We start from the raw sequence: 22,035 nt of genomic DNA, 5'->3' as shown, positions 1-22,035 counted from the left end.
AATCCGCAAATACAGAGGGATGACTGTATATCATTGATGATACAGTGCACCCACGCCCACCGCAGGCCTGCCATCCATAGATTTGAGCTTCTGTAGATGGCAAACCCTGGCTTTTTAAATGGGTGTGTGTACACTGAAAACTACAAGACTTGAGGTCCCGTGTTTTTTGCTATCCATGGAAGGAAGTCTGGAACAGATACCCTGCGGATAACAAGGGACCACTGCACATCCTTAATGGAGGCATTTTTTCCTCCTCAGAATGGGAAGTATTTGGACTACGGCCTACAAAAGCTGGAGCTCAGCAGAAACAGCTACTAAACCTTAAACTATCCCACGTATATGAAAGAGTCTGTAGAATGACAGCAAGAAGTCTACTGTTTCGGTGTGCAATAACATGACCCATCCCTCAAGGATGTGTTCTGTCTTCTTGAGGTGTGAGTAAGAAGCCCTTTGTTACATGAAGCCTTCCCAGTGCCATCAAAAATTGAAGTGAAACTGAAGGTCTGAATCAAGACAAACAAAAATGCTCACACACTCACCAACTAGAGCTCTTCCTTTTAAAATCATTTTTTTTCTGGAATCTTTCAAAACCCATCTAATTCATTTATAGTTTTTGATACTTCTGCACATTTCTGGCTCTTTGGATTTGTGTTATTTGTATTTTTTTACTGATAAACAGAAAAGCCTTTACATACATTACTGACTTTTTTGGTCTGCTGGTTACAATTTTTGAGTCAGGCATTTGTTTTGTTATCACTTGTAACCTGGTCTTCAGCAGAAACTCACATAAAGCATACTATGCTTTTGAGGTCAAAAGATCCTACCCACCTGATCTTTTATAAGAGATCTTAAATACTCTGCTTCTGATCTGATTGTATGAATGTTAGTGTGAATGTTAGTTGATGATCCGTTATTTTAGTGAATTAATAGTAATGTCATTGTTTTAACAATTGTATTTTATATGGATTTGTTTTACTGCTGTAATCCCGCCTCAATCCGCAGGGAGAGGAGGGAAATATAATTATTATTATTATTATTATTATTATTATTATTATTATTATTATTATTATTATTATTATTATGATAGTCTGGGGAATATTAAATTTGCCTTTAGTTTGCCTTTTCACCATCCCCAACAGGTGATAATCCTCAGTGACTTAAAGAAGTTGAACTTCATTTGAGATTAAAATTTCCAGTCCCTCTAGGATGAGAAAGAATTTTTTTTTTTAACAGGAAACACTAAATTTTGGGAAGTTTCCAAAAATATGTTCCAGCAAAACTATTTGTGGGTGAGATACACAAATATGTGTAATATGAAATACGATGATGCTATTACTGGCATAAATGTTGATAAAATAAATTATAGAGGCAGCAACTTGCAAGAACATTTAAACAGTTTTTTTTAAAAAAAGGCTTTAGTACTATACTGTTCTCACTATACTGTGGAGAGACAACATGGAATAGTGGTTTGAGTGTTGGACCATGACGCTGGAGACCAGGGTTTAAATCCCTGCTCAGCCATGGAGACCCACAGGGTGACCTTGGGCAAATCACGCTCTCTCAGCTTCAGAGGAAGGCAAAGGAAAATCCTCTCTGAACAAATCTTGCCAAGAAAGGCCTGTGATTGGTTTACATTTGAGTCGCCATAGTTTAGAAACAACATGAAAGCACACAGCAACAACTATTGTTGCACAGTACACAATAAACAACACTGCAACCATGATTAGCAAGGACACAGTTACCTGTTTCATCGCCAGTCACTGTTTTGTAAGATATTGTGTAGAATTTGATAAACCCATTTTGCTCTTCTACTGAAAGAGGTTTCCACTCTAAAATTGCTTCAGATTTTCCAACTTTCTTAGTCCGAACAGTGGGTCCATTAGTAGGTACTATTAATCAAAAAATAAATAATTTTTTATTTCTTAAGAGCAGCTTTTGGCAAGTGTTCATCTCACTCAGCTGTTCCACAAAATGGTGAGCATATGTAAATGAGGAAGAGAAAGAACATACAAATAAACTGAAACAATATGTCAGTCAATGTATTACAACAAAAAAGCAGGTAATCTGAGGATGTATTAACCATACCATCTTGTTGAAGGTATGCTCGTGTTGCTCTTTCTTCTCCTTGGCCATTAGCATATAATGGATATACAGTTATCTTGTAACATTTCCGTGGCTTTATGTCTCCTAAGAAAATAATTTGAGGATTTACATTCAAATACATCTCAATTACATAACACTGCAAATACATCTCTCAATTACATAACATATGGCTGGGGCCCGCATGTGGTCCACCAAAGGATTTTGGGTGGCCTGCAGGTATATGGATGACATCAAGGCTCCTCTGCCGCTTGGCTTCCTCCTGAGGAGAGGGCCATACAGAGAGAAAGAGGAAGGGTGCATGCTCACCCTGTAAGGCTCCTCTGCTACCTGCTTTCTCCTGAGAAGGTCAGGCAGTGGAGGAAGAGGAGGACAGGTGAACACTCACCCTGCAAGGCTCCTCCACTGCTTGGTTTTCTCTGAAGGAGAAGGCCGGCTGGAGGAGGAGGTCGAGGACAGGTGAACATCTGCATTGCAAGGCACTTCTGTTGCTCGGCTTTCTCCTAAGGAGAAGGACTGGTGGAGGAGAATGGGTAAACGCTCTCCCTGCAAGGCTCCTCCTTTGATCAGCTTTCTCCTGAGAAGGCCGGGTGGCAGACGAAGAAGAGGGGCAAACGTTCACCCCTCAAAGCTGCTCTGTCACTCGGCCTTCTCCTGCAGAGAAGTCCAGGCAGATAAAAAGGATAGGAAAGGTTCCTCTGATGCTCAGCTTTCTCCTGAGGAGGAGGAGGAGGAGGAGGAGGAGGAAATTAATACTAATTATTTATTGTTAATTAATTAATAATAAATAATTAACATAATTAATATTTAATTAAACCTATCTGCGGCTCGAAGGAGTTTAGCCTATTTTAATTTTGGCCCCTACCTACTGCCAAGTTGTGCAGGCCTTGTTATAGAGAGTGACATCAGCTTAGAGCAGCCAAGGAAGGGTCTTCTCTGAGAATCTGCGGCCTGCACAATGACAGGACAGGTAGCAGAGATCCAGCCATACAGCACTGGTCTTAGCAATAAGTGAAAGAAAGGACCTCTGAAGTCACAATCTTTTCCTTGAACAGTCATGTATTTTTAGTCTCTTTCCAGGAATGCAGTATCCAGCCAACTTCAAAATAGATATTAATAAAGAAAGTAATTGTATCAGTATGGATTCCTCTTCCTCTGTGTATCAGCTAACTGATGCAATTACAGGGCTGTCAATGAAATCTTATGACTTACTAAATGTCCTTATCCCTTATAACTTTTAGAAGATCTGGGAAATCTTATGCTAATTTAGACAGCTGAAATATTGGCAAATACTGGGAAGAGGGCAGATTATGCTGCCTGTTAGTGTCAGCTATCTTGATTGACGGCTATTGCTTCTGCCATATGTTTACTGGACTGCACTTTGTTCTATCTATGACCCTTCTTCCACTTGGCCGATAAACCAGATAAAGCTATGAGCTAGATTTCGCTCTCTTCCCCAAATGACTATGGCGGGTTATAGACCGCCGCCGCCGCTTGCTCCGTAAGGGAGCCGCCGCAGCCACACCGCGCAGCTCCCTTGCGGAGCAAAAAAGAAGCTCCAAAATGGAGCTTCTTTCTGCGGCGCCCTAATGATATCGCGAGGCGCCGCTGGCGCACTCGCGACGTCATTAGCGCCACGACACGTTTGGACGCTATGCGTCCAAGATGTAAACATGGCGGCCCCCATGTGGAAGGGGCACTGCCATGTTGTACGTATGGAATACGTACTAAGGTTAGGGGGGTGCGGAAGCACCACCCCTTCCTAACCCTAATACGTATTCCATACGTATTTTTTGGCGGTTTGTAACCCGCCTATGAGAATCCTGCCATCCTTTCTGCCCAACCACACCATGACATACTCTCAAGTTTCCTTTGAGCATTTACAACTTGCACACATTAATTTCACTCTGCAAGCTACAACATTTGGCTTTGATACATTAGACATTAGAGGTCCAAAACCCATTTGTTAGTCAGAACTAGAGTAAATCCACTGAATCAGTGGGATTCACCTATGTCTTGACTCAGCATTCAATAACTGACACATTGTGTCTACTCTAGTAGGGATTAATAATACGATTCAGGCCCCAGTCTACTAACTTCAGAGCTTTAAATGCTTGAAACATCAAACTTCTGTAATATTACAAGAGTTTATCAGTGCAAAAGAAGAGTATGCAGACTCACAAACTTGTCAAAAGAACAAAATCTGTGTATTGTGTGCACATCTATACCCTCTTCATCTCACAGTGTTTGATGGCAGCCTCAGAGGGAGAGAAGACCTGATCCCCTTCCTCACTGCCATTCCCTTCTCCTTTAGTGTTGTGTCTTTTTAGATTGTAAGCCTGAGGACAGGGAACCGTCTAATTAAAAATAATAATTGTAAGTCACTCTGATAGCCTTTAGGGCTGAAGAGTGGGGTAGAAATACCATAATAAATAAATAAAAATAAATAGTCATTTAAAAATATTACAGGCTGAATATCCTGTAGGTGAAATGCTTTGAACCAGAAGTATTTTGGATTGTTTTAATATTTACATAAACATAGTGAAGTATCTTGGAGATACTCACTTGTGTTTCATATACACCTTATACACATATAATATTTCTAATAATTTTGAGCATGGTTGAACAGTCAACCACCGAACTTGAGAAGTCATGTTGGCACTCAAAAAGTTTTAGCATTTTAGATTTCAGATTTTTGGATAAGGGATACTCAACCTGTATAAATCTATTACTACATTTTTTATATTTGCATGACATTATATAAAGCGTTCTGCAAGCCTATTTATTCTTAAAGGACTACCCCCCCAATATATCTGAATAATTAAATTCCTTAAAAAGCTCAACATTGCATAAAAGTTACCTTTTAAAAATGTACCCTGCTTTGTTCCAGGTTCTTGTTGCCATTCAGTAGTGCAGTTCAAGCTGTCACACTCTTCATACCATTTAATTATATATTTAATAACTGGATCTTTGGGTGCTGTCCAGTTTACCCAGAGCTTGTCATCTTTCGGAAATGCAACAACATTTTTCACAGGAGCTGAAATGACCAAATCATCTTTATTTCTGTAATATTAAGTATTCAACATTATAAAATTGTCCTTATTTCCAAAATAGAATGTAGTCAAAAGGACAAAGCACTTTATTTTAGTTATAATACAATAATACAGTCAGCTCTCTGTATCCACAGATTTTTTTATCCATGTATTCAATCTGCACACTGGATAAAAAGTCTAACTGCTTCCACAGAGGAATATGTGCATTCGTAAGTCACTAACAGGATTTTAATCCATGTCATCACTGAGGTTATTCAGCATTATCTCTTTATTATGGTATTAGCCTAAGACAGAGTCACGGTGAAGCTGAACACACAGCTGCTTCAATTTCCATTAAAAATCAGAGGTGTTTAGGTATCAGTTAGAATCAAGCTGTGTAAAGCAGAGCTTCTCAAGTCATCTGATGTGGAGAACCAGCAATAATCCTCCATCAATGCGCCAGGGACTGGCACCATGTTTTTACCAACTGGTTACTTTCTTTTCTTTTCTATAAACCTGGCAGGGACTGGCAACTAATGAACCAGGAACTAGCACTAGTACAGGGACCACCACTTTGTGTAGATTCCAAGAATGTATCTACATGAGATTCCTGTTAATGGCTTCCAACTGAATTAGTGATACAGTACATTGGAAGACAAAATCCAATATTCAGCAGAAAAAACAGCTTTGACAGCATCACAGTATTACAACTGAAATACTAAAACTACAGTCATCTGTTAGAAGAACTAATCTGCAAGAGACAGTTGTACCATACTTAATAATTATTCATTCCAGTTTTTATATGAAATAAGAGTGAATTCAAAATTTAAAAAGAAAGAGAAATGATAAGAAAATCAGAAATCCCTAACATTTACTTGAAGGATTTATTCTAGCAAAATGCATTACTAATGTAGAAAACCAGTAAAACAAAAACAAAAAATCCACCCCTCTTTACCTTTTGAGTTTGTTGCTGGAATAAGTAAGACTGTTGTAGGAGACTTTCCAACTCTGTTGTATGCTGCAATCTTTACTTCATACGTCCCATTTTGCACATTTAAAATCAGCTTTGTCTTTGTGGTATTCAAGTGGCTTACTTCACTTGGCAAAGAATGTGGTGTCCTTCTTGAGACAGATACTTCATACATCAAAATTATTCCATTGGCTTCCGAAGGAGTCAATTCCTACTCAAAAGCAGATTTGTTTTATTTGAGGGCAATATATGAGAATGCAGAGTTGTTTTATGCAGTCTCATCTTTGGTTTATTTTATTCAATAATGCCAACTCCAAATTAGGAGCAGCACACATGTTCTTAGGGAGATATTTCTCCCCCAGATTTTCTATCCCAACTCTTTCACAACTGGGGCTTGAACTGCAGCCAAGACTGAACAAAGACTAAACTCAAGACCTTCTGTAGGCAAAACACAAACTTATCTGTTATATTAGTTTAGTAACCTGGTAAAAGCTCCCAGTCAGTTATGTTTACCATCTGGGAATGCCAGGATATTCTCTAAAACAAAACTCCCTCACAACATTGTTAGAAGGTTAATATAATGCTCTGAACAATCTGGAAGAAAGGCAAGACATAAAATGGCAAAAAATAATGCCACTGAACCATTAGGTGATCCCTATTCAGACCCACAGAAGGGAAATCAAGCAATATAAAGGAATTTGGAAGTCTCAAGTACATTCTAATCCAGGATTCGAGTAAGAATGTCACTGCAGTGCAGTTAAACAGATTCTCCTATCTTCCAAAAACAGGACTCTCTCCTATTCATAATCCCTATATTATACTCTATGCATCCCAGTAGGCTTGGGTAAATGTGTACAAATGAGACTTTGGTACTATATAAAATTCAGAGATTATTATTATTATTCTTTATTTATGAAGCGCTGTAAATTTACACAGTGCTGTACATACAATCTTTTTAGTTAGATGGTTCCCTGCCCTCAGGCTTACGATCTAAAAAGACATGACACAGAAGGAGAAGGGAGTGGTGGAGGGAAAGGGTAAGAGGTCCAGCAGTTCCTCTCTACCTCTGAGGCCTGGACCAAGGCAGATGGACTGGAGGGTGGGCTTGGCTTCATAATGGATGGTTAATCTTCTTCCAGGGAAAATACATACTCTCAAGTAGGATAATACATATACAGTACATAGCAATACAGGAAATGGTTTGATAAACAGGCACCAAAAGAACATCAAATATCAAGCGACAATTATGCAATGCCTGGGAAGGCTTCTCTGAACAGGATGGTTTTCAACTCCATTTTGAAGCTGGTTAAAGAAGTGATGGCTCTTGCTTGTGGGGGAAGAAGGTTCCAGGAGTGAGGGGTAGCAAGTGAAAAGGGGCGAATCCGAGATGGGGCAGAGGAAATCCTGGGCTGAGACAGCAGACCTTGACTACCAGAACGGAGGGCCCGAGTGGGAAGGCGAGGAGAAAGAAGGTCTGATAAGTAAGGAGGGGCCAGTCTATGGAGGGCTTTAAATGTGGACAGCAGGAGCTTATACTGAATGCGGAAAGGGAGGGGGAGCCAGTGAAGGGATGCCAAGACAGGAGAGATGTGGTCAGAGCGGTGGGTGGAAGTGATAATGCGTGCAGCTGAATGCTGGACAGAGATTAATGGACGGAGGTGAGAAAGAGGAAGCTCAGCCAGGAGGACGTTACAGTAATCAAGTCGTGAGACCACTAGGGCATGGACCAGGATCTTGGCAGTAGAGGCAGAGAGATATGGTCGGATTTTGGCAATATTGTACAAAAAGAATCTACAAGCCTTGGCTGTGGTCTGGATCTGAGAGATACACGACAGAAAAGAATCAAAGATAAAACCAAGACTGCAGGCTTGCTGGACTGGTTGAATAGAAATGTTGTCCACAGAGACAGAAAAGGAGTGTTGAAGGGTGGGCTTAGGAGGAAAGACAAGAAGCTCTGTCTTGGACATGTTGAGCTTCAAACGCCGATGGCGCATCCACTGCGAGACAGCTGTGAGGCAAGACGAGACTTGCTGTTCAAGCCTTGGAGAAAGGTCAGGGGTGGAAAGATACAAATGGGTGTCATCGGCATACAGATGGTAGGAAAAACCAAAAGAGCTAATGAGTTTTCCTAAGGACAGTGTGTAGAGAGAAAACAGAAGGGGACCCAGAACAGAGCCCTGGGGAACTCCAACAGATAAGGGAACAGGAGAAGAAGTCTGACCACCTGCAACCACTGCAAAAGATCTGCCAGACAAATAAGATCTAAACCAGTCAAGAACAGAGTCTGAGAACCCAAGGTCAGAGATTATTATATATTCTTAACTATTATGTATCAGAACACAGATTCCGATTCTCTTCCTCATTATCTTTATGTTATTCTAGAATGGTTTAATATTAAAATGGTAACTACTTTTGTAAATCCAGGTGAAATTTAGGGTATTCTAAACTTCCCAACATACAGGAATTGTTGAGAAAACCAAGTTTTACAAAACAAGTATGTAGCAGACTTTATTCAAGACTCTGTTAACAGACAGTCACTGCTAATTATTTGTATTATACAGCTTGTGTGATATATACTATAGTGGATCTCTCACTGAGACCTATTTATTCTCCTGGAATGGGATTCCAAAGGGGCTATATAATTTTATAGTTCTGGTTCAGAAGAATATATTGCACTAGTTAAAACTGATTGTTTTAATTCCATGTCTGAAGCATGAGGTACCATTCTGAAGCAGAATTATGTAAGCCAAGTGCAACATATAGGTGCATTATGTCTGTACCGGAAGGTATACCCATGTATTATTTTATACTCAAGCAGAAATCAAGCAATAATTCATTTACCATGCATAAATGTCTGGTTAAACTAATGGATCTTAGTCTGGAGTAAGCACCAGTAAACTTTTGCATCAGACAGAACTCTTGGGAGAGGGCATTCCAAAGTTGAGGCACACCCTCAATGTACTATGGTGAAATAAAGATGGGTTTCTCCCAGCCTCTGATCTAAGGGCATGGGCAGTTTAATACAGGAGACACACATTCTTTTAGAGACATGCCACAACCTTTTAGAAATCACAGAAGCAACAAAAAAGAAAGTGCCAGATTGCTCTTTCCATGTATTTCAATATTACATGTACACATCCTATATATTATTTTTTAAAATTCTTGCAACTATGCTAAGGGCAATGTCTTATGTAAGACACTGTACACAAGAATAAATGTATCTTCTGTCAACTGCTCCACCAATGCTATGTGACATAATGTTGTGACTGCATTAATAGAAATGATCTGTGTTGTGTGTGTGTTTTATGGTGCCCCCATGAATTCCATAAGGTTTCCACAAGAAATACTCAGATGGTTTTGCCAGTTTCTTACTCTGATGTTTAGCTCGGTATTTGCTAACCAGCTCCCATCCAGACAGGATATGGTACCTTTAAGATATTTAGATACCGTATATACTTGACTATAAGTCGACCTCATGTATAAGTCGAGGGCAAGTTTTGGGGCCAAAATTATGGATTTTGCTATGACCCGTGGATAAGTCGAGGGTAGAATTTAGGAGCATATAGCAAACAATCTAAAGGATGAAGCAAAGCAAAACAATGTCAAAGAACTTATAAAATTCCAGCAGACATAACTCTTTGGGTTTACTCTTAAGGTTTGATGGATGAGAGAGTAGAGGGAGTCAGTACTTCACATATTATACTCTTGCTTTTCATCAGATGGTTCCTTCTTTTAAATAAGAGTTAAGACACATTTCTTACATTGACCCATGGAGTTTTTTGGGGTCAATTTTTTGACCTAAATTTCTAGACTTATACATGAGTATATACAGTATATAGATGTAACTGTGAAAAAAAATCAGGCTAGTAATATTTTGATATTATTTACCTTCCAGTTCAGCTCTAAAGTCCAATTTCCTGGAGAGTGAGTAGTAATCGTCCGCCAAATAGCTGGTCCTTTTGAGGGTTCTGATGAAGCAAAAATAAAAATATATGAGATTCAGAAGCTTTCTTTAAACCATTGTTGATTTTTTTCCCTTTAAAGACTATGTACTGTGCTTAAAAATGACTCATATCTCTACACTTTCAGTGATTACTCAACTCTAAAGCCAGATGTCATACAGTCTTTTAAAAGCTTCTGTTGACAGAAGGTGGAATCAAATAATGCCTTATGGCATTGCAGAAAAAAAAATCAATTCAAACTGTTATATCTTAAGGGCCTGGAAACCATGCCTTATGAGGAAAGACTTAGGGAGCTGGGTATGTTTAGTCTGGAAAAGAGACGGTTAAGAGGTGATATGATGGCCCTCTCTAAGTATTTGAAGGGATGTCACATTGAGGATGGAGCAAGTTATTTTTCTGCTGCTCCAGAGACTAGAACACGGAACAATGGATGCAAGCTACAAGAAAAGAGATTCCAGTTCATTAGGAGGAACTTCCTGACAGTAACAGCTGTTCGACAGTAGAATGCACCCCTCAGAGTGTGGTGGAATCTCCTTCTTTAAGGTCTTTGAGCAGAGGCTGGATGGCCATCTGTTGGGGATGCTTTGTGAGTTCCTGCATGGCAGGGGGTTGCACTGGATGACCCTTGTGGTCTCTTCCAACTCTATGATTCTATGATTTTCAGTGTTGCACTGAAGCTATATGTCCAGGTAGTCCTCAGTTATTCTAAGATATGAATTGTACGTGTCCTCTTCCTTTAATATAGTGACAAATCAATGCCTTCATTACCAGTCTATGGTGAAGTGAAATTCTCTCTCTTACAATGACAAAGATTATGAGAAAAACATCCATTTGCAAATGCTGTTTAAACACTTCTTTAAATAATTAAAACATTATGTTTTCAACATTTTTATTTTTATGACTTCAGGATATATACAGTATTTAACATTCCCTTACCCCAAGGAATCAATAATGTTGATTTTCTGCCAATGGAGATTGTATACTATTCCCCACAAGCAACATTATGGAAATATTTTTCTATCATCATGCTTTTCCCCCAATTTGGGACTCAAGACAGCTTACAACAGATTTTTAAATAGTTTAAAACTCAAATATAAAAGGTATGTGATTGAACTATCATAAAAATTTAAACCAGTTAAAAAACATAAAAGCACAACAAAAACAACCAATAGAAAATCCAGCATATTTATTATTTACTTGTTTTATTTAGTGTATTTATACCCCGCTCTTCAGCCACAAAGACTCTCAGAGCAGCTGTTGTACAGGGCCCACTCTACCTAAGCAGTCCTCAAAGTCTTGTCGAAATAGAAAGGTCTTCACCTGTTTGTGGAAAGAGACTAATGAGGGTGCCAATCTAACCTCTCGGGGAAGAGTTTTAGAGCCTGAGGGCAGCCAATGAGAAAGACCTCCCTCGTGTTCCTATTAGATGAACCTGTGAAGATGGTGGGACAAAGAGAAAGGTCGTCCCAGAGAAGCTCAAGACATGAGCAGGTTTGCAAGGGAGAATATGGTCATTCAAATAATCTTGACAAGTATTTTGAATTGTACCCAGAAATGGACCAGCAGTCAGTGAAGCTGGTGTAACAAGTGAGCTGTTCTATCGGGGAGATACCCAGAATTTATTTCAGATTGATCATTCCTAGCAGATATTGTCAAAGAGATCAACTGTTAGATGCAGAGTTAATGAACAAGGAACTATCTTCTCAGTCTCTGTGTACCCACCAGAAGGGGACGAGTTAGTTCTATCAATTTCAGACCAGAAAATTTTATGCAAAGATGAGAATCTGTAGGGATTCAAGATAATTAAAGCTGGTACATGGAAAATGGAATATGATTTGTTCAGATGTCAAAGCATGGTGGTTTCACAGAGGGGTGGGTGAAATCACAGAATGGGATCACCTAAACCTGCTTCTGGTTATTTCACCTTGAAAGTTGCTGCTGCATCAACAAATCAAGATGCTTTTACAAAAGTCACATAAAGAATACTCATGTTTTAAAGGACCAACAAACCCTCCAGATGACCGCAAGATGGCTTCTAGATACTTAAACCATGAAACCTGTTCAAACTTATGCCCATCTACAACCCAAAGAGAGAAAGACTGGACTGGAGTGTGAGACAAAACTCACCCCAAATGGCCAACTAGGGCTTCAAAGGGGTGTTGCCATTTTGAAGATTTTTTTGTTGGATAAAGAGGAAAAAGAGGAGAGCAGTGTGAGTATGGACAGAGAATCCAAAGTGGATTCTCCACTCCAAACATGCATCCAAGGAAGTACGCTGAAGGCTATGAAAGCTCATGCTACCGGCTTCTTTCTTTCAGTCTCAAAGATGCCACAAGATCCCTTTCTATAGTGGGTTTCCAGAGGTTCTCAGTGTGAAGCTAGTACTGGCTGAAACCCAACATGAAGTCTTCAGGTACACAGAGTCTGCTTATCTAAAGTTGTGTTATTACTAGCAGTAATTTGGAATGCTCATGATGTTACTAATCACAAATCAATGCTACACCTAAGCTGTTCAGTGTCATTTTAACTTTTGAAAAGTGTAATGAAAGATAAGACAACTCTGTATATAAAGATCAGTAATTTTTTCTAGTCTGAAGTGATATCTTATCTTCTTGTTTCATCATTCCAAAATCTATTTTTTTCTTTCAAGCATAGCAGTTACAAAAAGTGTACTTATTAGGTTTGCTCTCATGGCTTCACTGGCTTCCAAACATGTCCAGGAAGCAAGTAGGTCTTTCTTCAGACCCATTTGCTGCCTCCAGGAATAATATAGCAACACTACTAAGCTTGAATTTATTATTGTTTTAAAACTGAAATTTTATAAGTATTTACACTGGAATACTTACTGAACAAATCTTATTTCATGTTATTTTCAGAAAAAAAGCATGGACTCAATCAATAACTTTTTGGCCTAACACATACTTGCATAATATTTTGACATCCTGGAGGAAATGAGAGAAGCTAGCCTATATGTTACTTACTGTCTTCAGCTGTGAACCCAACTACTACTTCACTCCACTCACTCCAGTAATCTGACCAATCCTTAACAGCACAACACAGTTGAAATGCATATTTTGTAAATGGCTGGAGTTCCTGGATAGTGAAGGAAGTTCTTTCTGAAGCTGTGTCTTCAGGAGGAACCTGTAAAAATGAAACTGGGGTTCAAAAAGTGCTACAAGTGAATTAACAAGGCAAAGAAGCAGCCAAGTATATCTTCAAATTCAAATCGGGATGCTACCATCATATTCACCTCTGGAACATTTATTTTTCTGATGTATTCCTTATTTTTTACATACTGCAGCCATACACTCCACGGGTACAATAACCTTTCTAATACAGTCCTCCCTCCATTTTCGCAGACTTCAAGTCCGCGGTCTTGGTCCTCTGCGAACTGGTAGATCCAAAACACACTGCAGAGATAATCCAGTTTGAGACCACTTTAACTGCCCTGGCTCAATGCTAGGGAATTTTAGAAACTGTAATTCTGTGAGACACGTGCCTGGGAACTGCGGTGATTCAAGCCAATGGGGCTTGAATATATGCAAATTTCCATTTGCGCACGGTGTGGGTCTGGAATGGATCTGCTTTACTCTGAGAAATGTATGTCTAGGATCCAAATCTTACAAATACGTGTTTCTTGCACATCCTCTTGAAAACCAACATAGGAAATACAGTGCTTAGCATGTATGTGCCTCTCATTAGGACTAAACATGAAGTGCAGACATATGGTATGAAACATAAACCTTACATGTTTTTTTTATTTAAAAAAACCACTAGTTGGCCCTCCACATTTGCAGCTTTGGCTTTTGTGGTTTTGATTATTTGCGGTTTATGATTAATATGTTCTCTCTATGAATCTCTAGGTCCTCCAGTGCAATTCTGCTGGAAGTTGAGCATAGAGTTGTGCTGGATAACTTAGAAGTTCCTAGAGAAAACATTCCTCTAGGCCTTTGTAGGTCCTCCAGCATGATTCTAAGATCAACTTTTGGCAGATGGAGGACCTGGAGATTACTACAGAGGTGTTCTCTTAGGTAAAAGAATAGTGCTTTTTTATTTGCGGTTTTCCCACATTTATGGGGGTCCTTCATCCCTAACCCCAGCAAATGTGGAGGGACCATTGCATTATCTAGTAACTATGATCTGTTTTTAAATTTTCCTTATTCAAGAAAAGGTCAGAGGTTCTATTCCTCTTCTAATTTCTGCAGCATAAGATTACTACCCGAATGCATACACACCTTAGTCACAACACATTTATTTCCATAATTAGACACTTATATGCATGACTAATGCTGGATTGATATAAAGTGGCTTAAGTCAGAAAGCAACTCACATTCAAAAGTGTGAGGAGTAGAAAGGTTTTAAAAATTGCTCACTATAAAAGAATAAGTTACATGGTGATAAAAATGCTATCAGAAGAAACCAGACATTTTGCAGAACAACTGCAGGACCCTAATAACAGATAATCAAACTGGATGTTCCAGCTCACCCACTTGAAATTATCCAGAGACATTACAAGCTCCCTAAACAGTTTATTCTTCTCCTGAGCTATTTTTTAATAATCACATTGATATATTTTAGCTTTTGTATCTCATTTCCTAAGAATGATTTTCTAACTCTTAGTTGACATTTTTCTCAAAGATTTGCATCTTTTTGTTATGTAAACTAATACCATTTGAATATATGATGCAATTTTCTGTTAAAATATATGCATTTTTTTGTCTTAAAACTTAATAAAATTATTTAAAAATACAGACAGCGACAGAATTACAAACACAGACTATTGACAAATACCAAATATAGGATTACCTCAGTCCAACTTGGGCTGTCAGTGGTCCTATATCTAATTTTATATTTCAGGTGCAGTGGTGGTTCATTAAACTGGTCTTCCCATGATAGTTTCAGGACTGTAGAAAATTCTCCCGAGTTGAGAGATAGATTATGTGGGGGCAGAGGTTTTACTAGGAAAAAAGAAGAAAATATACATAATGAACCAAAAGCTGCCAAATAATCCTCATACTCAAATACACATGAAAACTTCGCACCCCTCAGAAGAGGAATAATTGGCAACAGATCCACAGGTACACCCATTCCGGAAGCAGCTTTGACCTCAACCATGAATAATCATCACTGAGTGAAACAGCATGTGGCAGTTTCTGACTATACTAAGCATACAGCTAGTAGTGGCAGAACAGATATTATCTGCAGCAGCTATGGAAAACTTTCGGGGTTGCGGGCACAGTGCCAAACTTTTCATTTTAGAAGCACAATTTTTGAAATACTAAAATTGGCATGTTTATCATCGTAATTTTTAAAAAAACACACAAAAATACAAATTTTGTTATGTTTGTCATAATAATAATAATAATAATAATAATAATAATAATATAGTATTTATTTATATCCTGCCTCTCCCTGTATTAGATCATAGAGTTGGAAGAGACTGCAAGGGCCATCCAGTCCAACCCCCTGCCATGGTTCTCTGGACTGTATTAGTCTCCGAAGAGAGTTTTATTTAACCAGAAAGTAACCAAGAACTGGTGTTTTCTAAAAAAAAAAACCCCAACCCTAGCAGGTCCAGAGGGTCTCAAAAATATCATTTGCAAGCTGCTCACAGCCTACAGGCTGTATTTTATCCCACCCCGATCCCAATAGGGATTATTTTCTCTAAACCCATTTTAAGAAAAGTAGCTGGTCAAACATCTATTCTACATGTACAAAGTCATCATACCTAAGTGTTGTGTCATTTCAAACTTCTGACTGGCTAAAATCTGGTAAATTGTACTTTAATGTTTTAATCAGTTGTTCCTTGTTGTGGAAGTCAACTTATTGATCTTATTTATAACTGTCTCAATCCACAGGGGGAGATGTGTAAGAAATAACAACAACAACATTCAAATTAGGAGACTTAGCTGCATAAAGCTAGCTGCAGTATTTTTTAAATACATTATAAATTTCCCAAAGAATAGAGTACCAATTCTCCTTCCAATCTTTAATACTGTTAACTGATCTCTTTTCTTTATTTATTTTATCATCTTAGCCAGCAATTTAGAACTTTCATTACCAAATTCATAATAGGACTTCCACATATAAACAGTCTTTCTAACCATATCCACCTCTAGAACTTCCAATTCCACAGGGACAATTCAATCCAAAGCCTCACATCACCTGTTTCTTTACGTTTCTTCAATAATTCTTCTACTTGCCTCTCTAGTTTCATTTTAAGCCTATCTTCTTTTCCCCAAGAAGGATCCTATAGCTTTTAAAGATTCCCACAGGAGTGTGGATGAATTATTAAGTGTCCTATTTTTTTAAACATAATTGCTTTATATTTTTCTTTGTTCTGTCTCCAAACTTGTGTTAAATAATAAGCTTGAATTTAGCCTCCAAATCAGTATTCAGGAATGCTGTATAGTGGGGGAAGGTTGGGTAGGTGATAATTTATTATTATATTACATAAATTCCTCAAAAGAGAGACATCTGTAAGTATTAATTTTCTATCCCCAGTTGGGGAATAATTTTAAATTCATTCATTCATTCAAAGCTAAATTCTAATTTTGCTGCTGTGTGAAAGAAACACTAGCTCTCAAGAACACACCTACTGAAGAGATAGTGATATAGGAAACTCTGGGACTATACAGACCAGCCAAAAGGGCTGGCGTCAGGGTGGAGTGGGGGTGTGGTGACCGCACGCTGCACACTCCACCTCCACTCCCAAGCCACCAGGCTAACCAGACAGTGAGTGGATCCACAGTGTCTCTTTGGCGCAGCATTTAGACATGCTATGTCGAAGAATCACAGTGAAAACATAGTGGCGGAAGCAATGGCGGCTTTTTTCCATTCCCAAAGGCATAGCATTTTGCTACTTCTTTTGGGGGCAGAAAAATGCCAGATTGGGGTCACGACGTGCAATTGCTGTGGCCCCGATCCGGCGAGCAAAAAAACCAGTAGCAAGCCTCTCTGTTTCTCTTAAAAAAAACAACCCTACATGCTACATATTCATTTTTATCCTAAACTTCTGCTTATCTTCTTAGAGAAGTTAATTTAGTTATACAGTCAGCCCTCCACATTCATGGCTTTAACACTCATTTTTGATTATTGCGAGGCAAAGGCCATGTGCGTATGCAATCCTCTTCCTCCTCCCTCCCAGGCTTTTCCCTTTAGGAGGAAAAAGGCCTTGAAGGGAGGGAGCAGCCGGGAAGGGTGCACATGCTAACCCTGTTAAGGGTTAAAAGCCAACTAACACGAAATGTTTAGATGTGTGGTGACCATGAGCAATCAGCACCCGGAGGACGAAACTGATGAGCTACAGCTGCTGATCATAGCAACAAGGTCATTCTACTGCCTGCGTGTGGGAAGCCTGAAGATGAACATGTGTCTGTTTAGACAAGGGGACAGTTTTCTGTGTGGGACAGGAAGAGGCTGAGTTTGTAGGACCACATGGCATTGTGTCTATATAAACTCAGGGGCTTCTGGTAATTGTTGTGGTTTTTGAGGAGTGGATTGTGAGTTCTGTATAGTAAAAATCGCGTTGGTTATTTGGTTTGCACTTTGTAAATAAAGATAAGCACTTTCAGGAGCTTGGCTTGTCTGGTCATTAATCAGCAGAAGCCTGGCAGTGAAAGCTGGACAGTTCCTGGTGTCCTGCATTCCATCATTTCTGGAAGACATCCTTCTGCTGTTATCTTTGCTGAGGGCTGTGAACACGCTTCAAAGATTCATCAAATACTCTGCTATACTCTGACAAAGCCCACATCTTTCCTGGGAAAAGGTGGAGGTGGATCGATCCCCCCCACCCTTTCCTTGTGGGGTAACTGCCTTCCCAAGGCAGTGAACCAACCAGGAAAAGGTGGAGGAGGATTTATTTTCCCTGTGCCTTTCCCGATGGGGTAGCTGCCTTCTCAAGGCAGCCATCCGAACAGAAAAATATAGAGGAGGATCAATCCCCCCGCCTCTTTCCCAGAGGCCTTGCTGCTTGGAGAAGACAGCTATCGCACCAGGAAAAGGGGGGAAAGTTATTCATGGTTTTTCCATATTCGTAGAGGTCTTGCACCCCTAACACCCGAGAAAGTGGAGGGTCTACTGTATTTCTAACTCACTTTTCAACAGGAAGAAAATATTCTTAAAAACCCACATCTGATTACAAAAAAAAAATTCTTCTTCTTCTATTCAAGTGACAGCTACCTAGAAGTTACATCAATTATACTGTGAGAACTTTGACATTCATCTTCTAGACAAAAATGGTGCATTCATAAAAGTAGCTCTATCAGGTTCTTCCAATATTAAATGAAATGAATCAGTTACCATATTTTGCAGGATCAAACTCAATGTGGTCAGATTCAGCTTCCCCAAGGTCATTCTGGGCTTCTACCCACACACACAGGTTGACAAAGAAAATAGCATCACTAGAACTGGTGCAGGAATTATTAGTGCCTTTAGGTATACAGTCAGGGAATGTCTTGTTTGGCCTATTGTTAAAGATAAAAACCAGTATGTAATGCAGTTTCAAATATAGTATCTTGATTCTAGTATTTCATACATACATGTAAGTACATAGTTATTCTAGGCATATTTAATTAGAATGAGTGCCAGATAAATGAATATGAATTACCACTTATGTGCATCACTACCAGATGCAGTTAAAATTGCAGTTTTATTTCTACAGTATTACAAGAATTTATTAGTCAATTACTGTCAAGCCAACTTCAACTTATGACAACCTTATGAACCAGAGACCTCCAAGTCACCCTGTTATCAATGCCCTGCTCAGGCCTTGCTGAATCAGGGCTCTGAACTCCTTGATTGAGTCTATCTACTTGTAATGTAGTCTTCCCCTTTTCCTTCTGCCTTCTACCATACAAAGCATTATTGTCTTTTCTAATGAGTCATGTCTTTCCTGGATATGCCCGAAGTATGACAGTCTCAGTTTAGACATCTTGGCTTCTAGAGAGCGTTCAGACTTAATTGTTCTTGGACTAATTTATTTGTCTTTTTAGCAGTCTGTGGAATCCGCAGAACTCTTCTCCAACACAACATTTCAAGTGAGTTCATTTTCTTTCTATCAGGTTTCTTCACTGTCCAGCTTTCATAATTGTACATAGAAATCGTCAATACGATGGCATAGACAATCCTGACTTTGGGATCTACTGATATATCTTTACTCTTGAGAATCTTGTCTAGTCCCTTCCAAAGTTTTAGTTTTCTTCTGATTTTTTTTACTTTAGTCTCTATTCTGATTATGACTGAGCCAAAGTATGGAAAATATTTAACTATTGCAAAGTCAGCAAATTTACTTTAAAGTTATATAAATCATCCGTGGTCACTGTTTTTGTTTTCTTAATGTTAATCTGTAAACTTTCCTTTGCACTTTCTTCTCTGACTTTCATCAATAATCCTTCCAAGTCTTTGCTAAATTCTGCAGCAGTATGGTGTCATCTGCATATCTTAAAATGGTTGATATTTCTACCTCCAATTTTCATACATTCTTCCTCCAAGACTAATGCAGTTTTACATATGATATTTTCACAAAACAAGCTGAACACACAGGGCTATAAAATGCAGCTTGCCTTACCTCTCTGCCAATTGAAATCCATGCTTTTTCTCTATATTCTGTTCTGACAGTGGCCTCTTGTCATCAGTAGAAATTATGCATCAGGTATTAATTAATTAATAATTACTTTAATCTAAGATGGGACATTTCTAGAGAAAAGCTAAATCAGATTTTTTAAACCAAACTTCTTACTCCATGCAAAACTAATGTGCTTCAAACTAGAGTTGTAAGTAAAAAGAAAAAGTGATAATTTTTAATTAAATAAGGAGAGATTGCATCTTGGAACAACAGAAAGCCTGCATATCAAGTCATATGCACTCTGAACATTAACACTTAGTAATAGATTTTCTTTAATGTGATGTTCTTTTGTTCCCTGTTTTTTGAACCATTTCTTGTATTGCTATGTATTTTAGATGTATTTTCCTATTATCTCTTAGATTGTATGCCTTAGGCAGGCTTTCTCTTATATATTTATTGTTTTATGTACAGCGCTGTGCAAATCTACAGCGCTATATAATAATAATAATAATAATAATAATAATAAAATATAAGTTGTTTCCTGAAGTGCAATGTATTTCAAACAAGCTTCCCTCTGCCTTACCTGAAACTCCAACAATATTGAAAAAAAATCTATTTGTTGCAAGGTGCTAATGGAATGATAGTGGTACAGCATACCCACCCCAACCGCATGCTTGCCTTCCGTGGATTTCAGCATCCACGGATGGCAAGCTCCACTGACTTCAATGGCTGAGTGTGCATGTGGTCCTGGTAGAGTGGCCATGTGAATGCCATGATTGAAAACAGTGGGACTTGAGGTCCCTTGGTTTTTCTCATCCATGGGGAGGGAGTCCGGAACAGAACCCCACAGATGAGAAGGGCCCACTGCAATTTCCTTGAATGCAGCTATTAAGTAGCATCAAGACTCTTTCTCTTTCCTCTTCTTATCTTGGTTTGAAGCTATTTAAAACCAGCAGCATACAAATACAGAGGTGACAACATGTTGCCTTCCATAGTCCATGTCCATTCTGCTTTTTTTCTTATTTTAATGAAAATTAAGAATAAATAAATAAATGGGAAACTGGGATGCTGCAAAGTGGGGCAGTACCTCCAGAGCTATTTTTATTTCTATAACCACAAAAAGGACATTTATAATACAAGAAAAATGCTATGGTATTCAGTCTATCCTTAAGAATTTGTTGGGGGCCAGAGCAAAACTATTAGCCTAGGTATTCAGAAATTTCACTGATTTTACCAATGGCCTATCAGTTCTGTGGTAATGCAAGAACTGAAAAGTAGGTGAAGGATCAAAATCCACATGAAAACAAATTCCATAACTGTTGAAGAGAATATAAAATAGGAAATGTTTCAGATTTTCTAAACATGATTTATAAATCTTTTAAAAGGCCAATGGTGTCCATGATAACCATATTAGCTTAGAGTGCTTGAAAGGTCAGCATTCAAATTCAAACAGTTAATCTTTAAAATTTGTTTAGTGTAGGTCACCTAGAGAACTTTTTTGTTATGAGATAACATACATTTGGTGTAAATTAATAACCAAATGGTAGAATATGCTTACCATCGAGATTTTAAGGTGTAATTGGTTTTAAGGAATGTATCTCTTCCAGGTTCCCAGGTACACGTTTGAACAAATCTTCGCTTCTGAGTTTGAATTACAATGCAACTCAAGTTCTCAGGCTTCTCTGGAGGAACTGCATCAAATATATATTAGTACAGTTATAAATCTAAACATTACATTTAAAACATGAAAATATTTTAATCTGAATTACTTAAAGATGTAGGCTGGCATCCTGCTTAGTATTTATGAAGTCATACAACAGACATAAGACGAACAAATGGGTACTTGAACAGATCAAGCCTGAAGTCTTCCTGGAAGCCAAGATGATTCAATTGAATCTGTCATACTTTGGCCACAGCATGAGAATGCATGGCTCATTAGAAGAGGCAATAATGCTAGGAAAGATTGAAAGCAGTAGAAAGAGAAAGACCACACGCCAAATGGTTAGACTCAATCAGGGAGGTCATAGGCCTGAATCTAAAAGACCTAAGCAGAACAGTGGGGGACAAGAAGGCTTAGAGATGTCTTATACACAGGGTCACCATCAGACAAGGTCAACTCAAGGGCAGCTAACAACAGCAAACCAGACTTACAACATAATTATTGCAATCACATTTATAGTCATTGCACCATTGCAAGGAGCAAAAGTGCTACCTCCAAAACCTACCTTTGCATCCAGGCATCCCCAAAACAGAAGAATTTCCAAGCTGCTGGAGAGTGGCACACTGAGTGATGATGCATCCAGCCTTTTTCCAGCAGCGAGGTATAATATGACAAGCAACAGCAGGCTGCAGTTGCTTGTCTCATTGCACCTTGATGCCTGGAGAAGAATAGAGGAATCATCACTC

The 22,035-nt window shown here is 38.7% G+C and overlaps 1 protein-coding gene across 3 annotated transcripts in view; it reads right to left on the bottom strand.

Annotated features, from left to right (window-relative positions):
- The window catches only part of IL6ST (interleukin 6 cytokine family signal transducer), a 50,442-nt gene that overhangs the window by 14,956 nt on the left and 13,451 nt on the right, over positions 1-22,035 (bottom strand). For all 3 annotated transcript variants that reach the window (XR_016277775.1, XR_016277776.1, XM_089495545.1), the window contains exons 4-12: positions 21,188-21,320; positions 18,366-18,529; positions 14,871-15,022; positions 13,046-13,205; positions 9,991-10,070; positions 6,088-6,313; positions 4,961-5,137; positions 2,086-2,187; positions 1,743-1,889 (exon numbers count right to left, since the gene is read on the bottom strand). Coding sequence is in view for 1 of the 3 variants with exons in the window: in XM_089495545.1 (XP_089351671.1) it covers positions 1,743-1,889; positions 2,086-2,187; positions 4,961-5,137; positions 6,088-6,313; positions 9,991-10,070; positions 13,046-13,205; positions 14,871-15,022; positions 18,366-18,529; positions 21,188-21,320 (1,341 nt within the window). In the remaining 2 variants the exon portion in view is untranslated. The remainder of the gene's footprint in view (positions 1-1,742; positions 1,890-2,085; positions 2,188-4,960; positions 5,138-6,087; positions 6,314-9,990; positions 10,071-13,045; positions 13,206-14,870; positions 15,023-18,365; positions 18,530-21,187; positions 21,321-22,035) is intronic.

The sequence above is a fragment of the Sceloporus occidentalis genome, unplaced genomic scaffold (assembly GCF_023333645.1).
Source record: "Sceloporus occidentalis isolate IW3139 unplaced genomic scaffold, rSceOcc1.0.p SCAF_1, whole genome shotgun sequence".
Taxonomy (NCBI): domain Eukaryota; kingdom Metazoa; phylum Chordata; class Lepidosauria; order Squamata; family Phrynosomatidae; genus Sceloporus; species Sceloporus occidentalis.
This window is presented reverse-complemented; position numbering and strand designations above follow the sequence as displayed.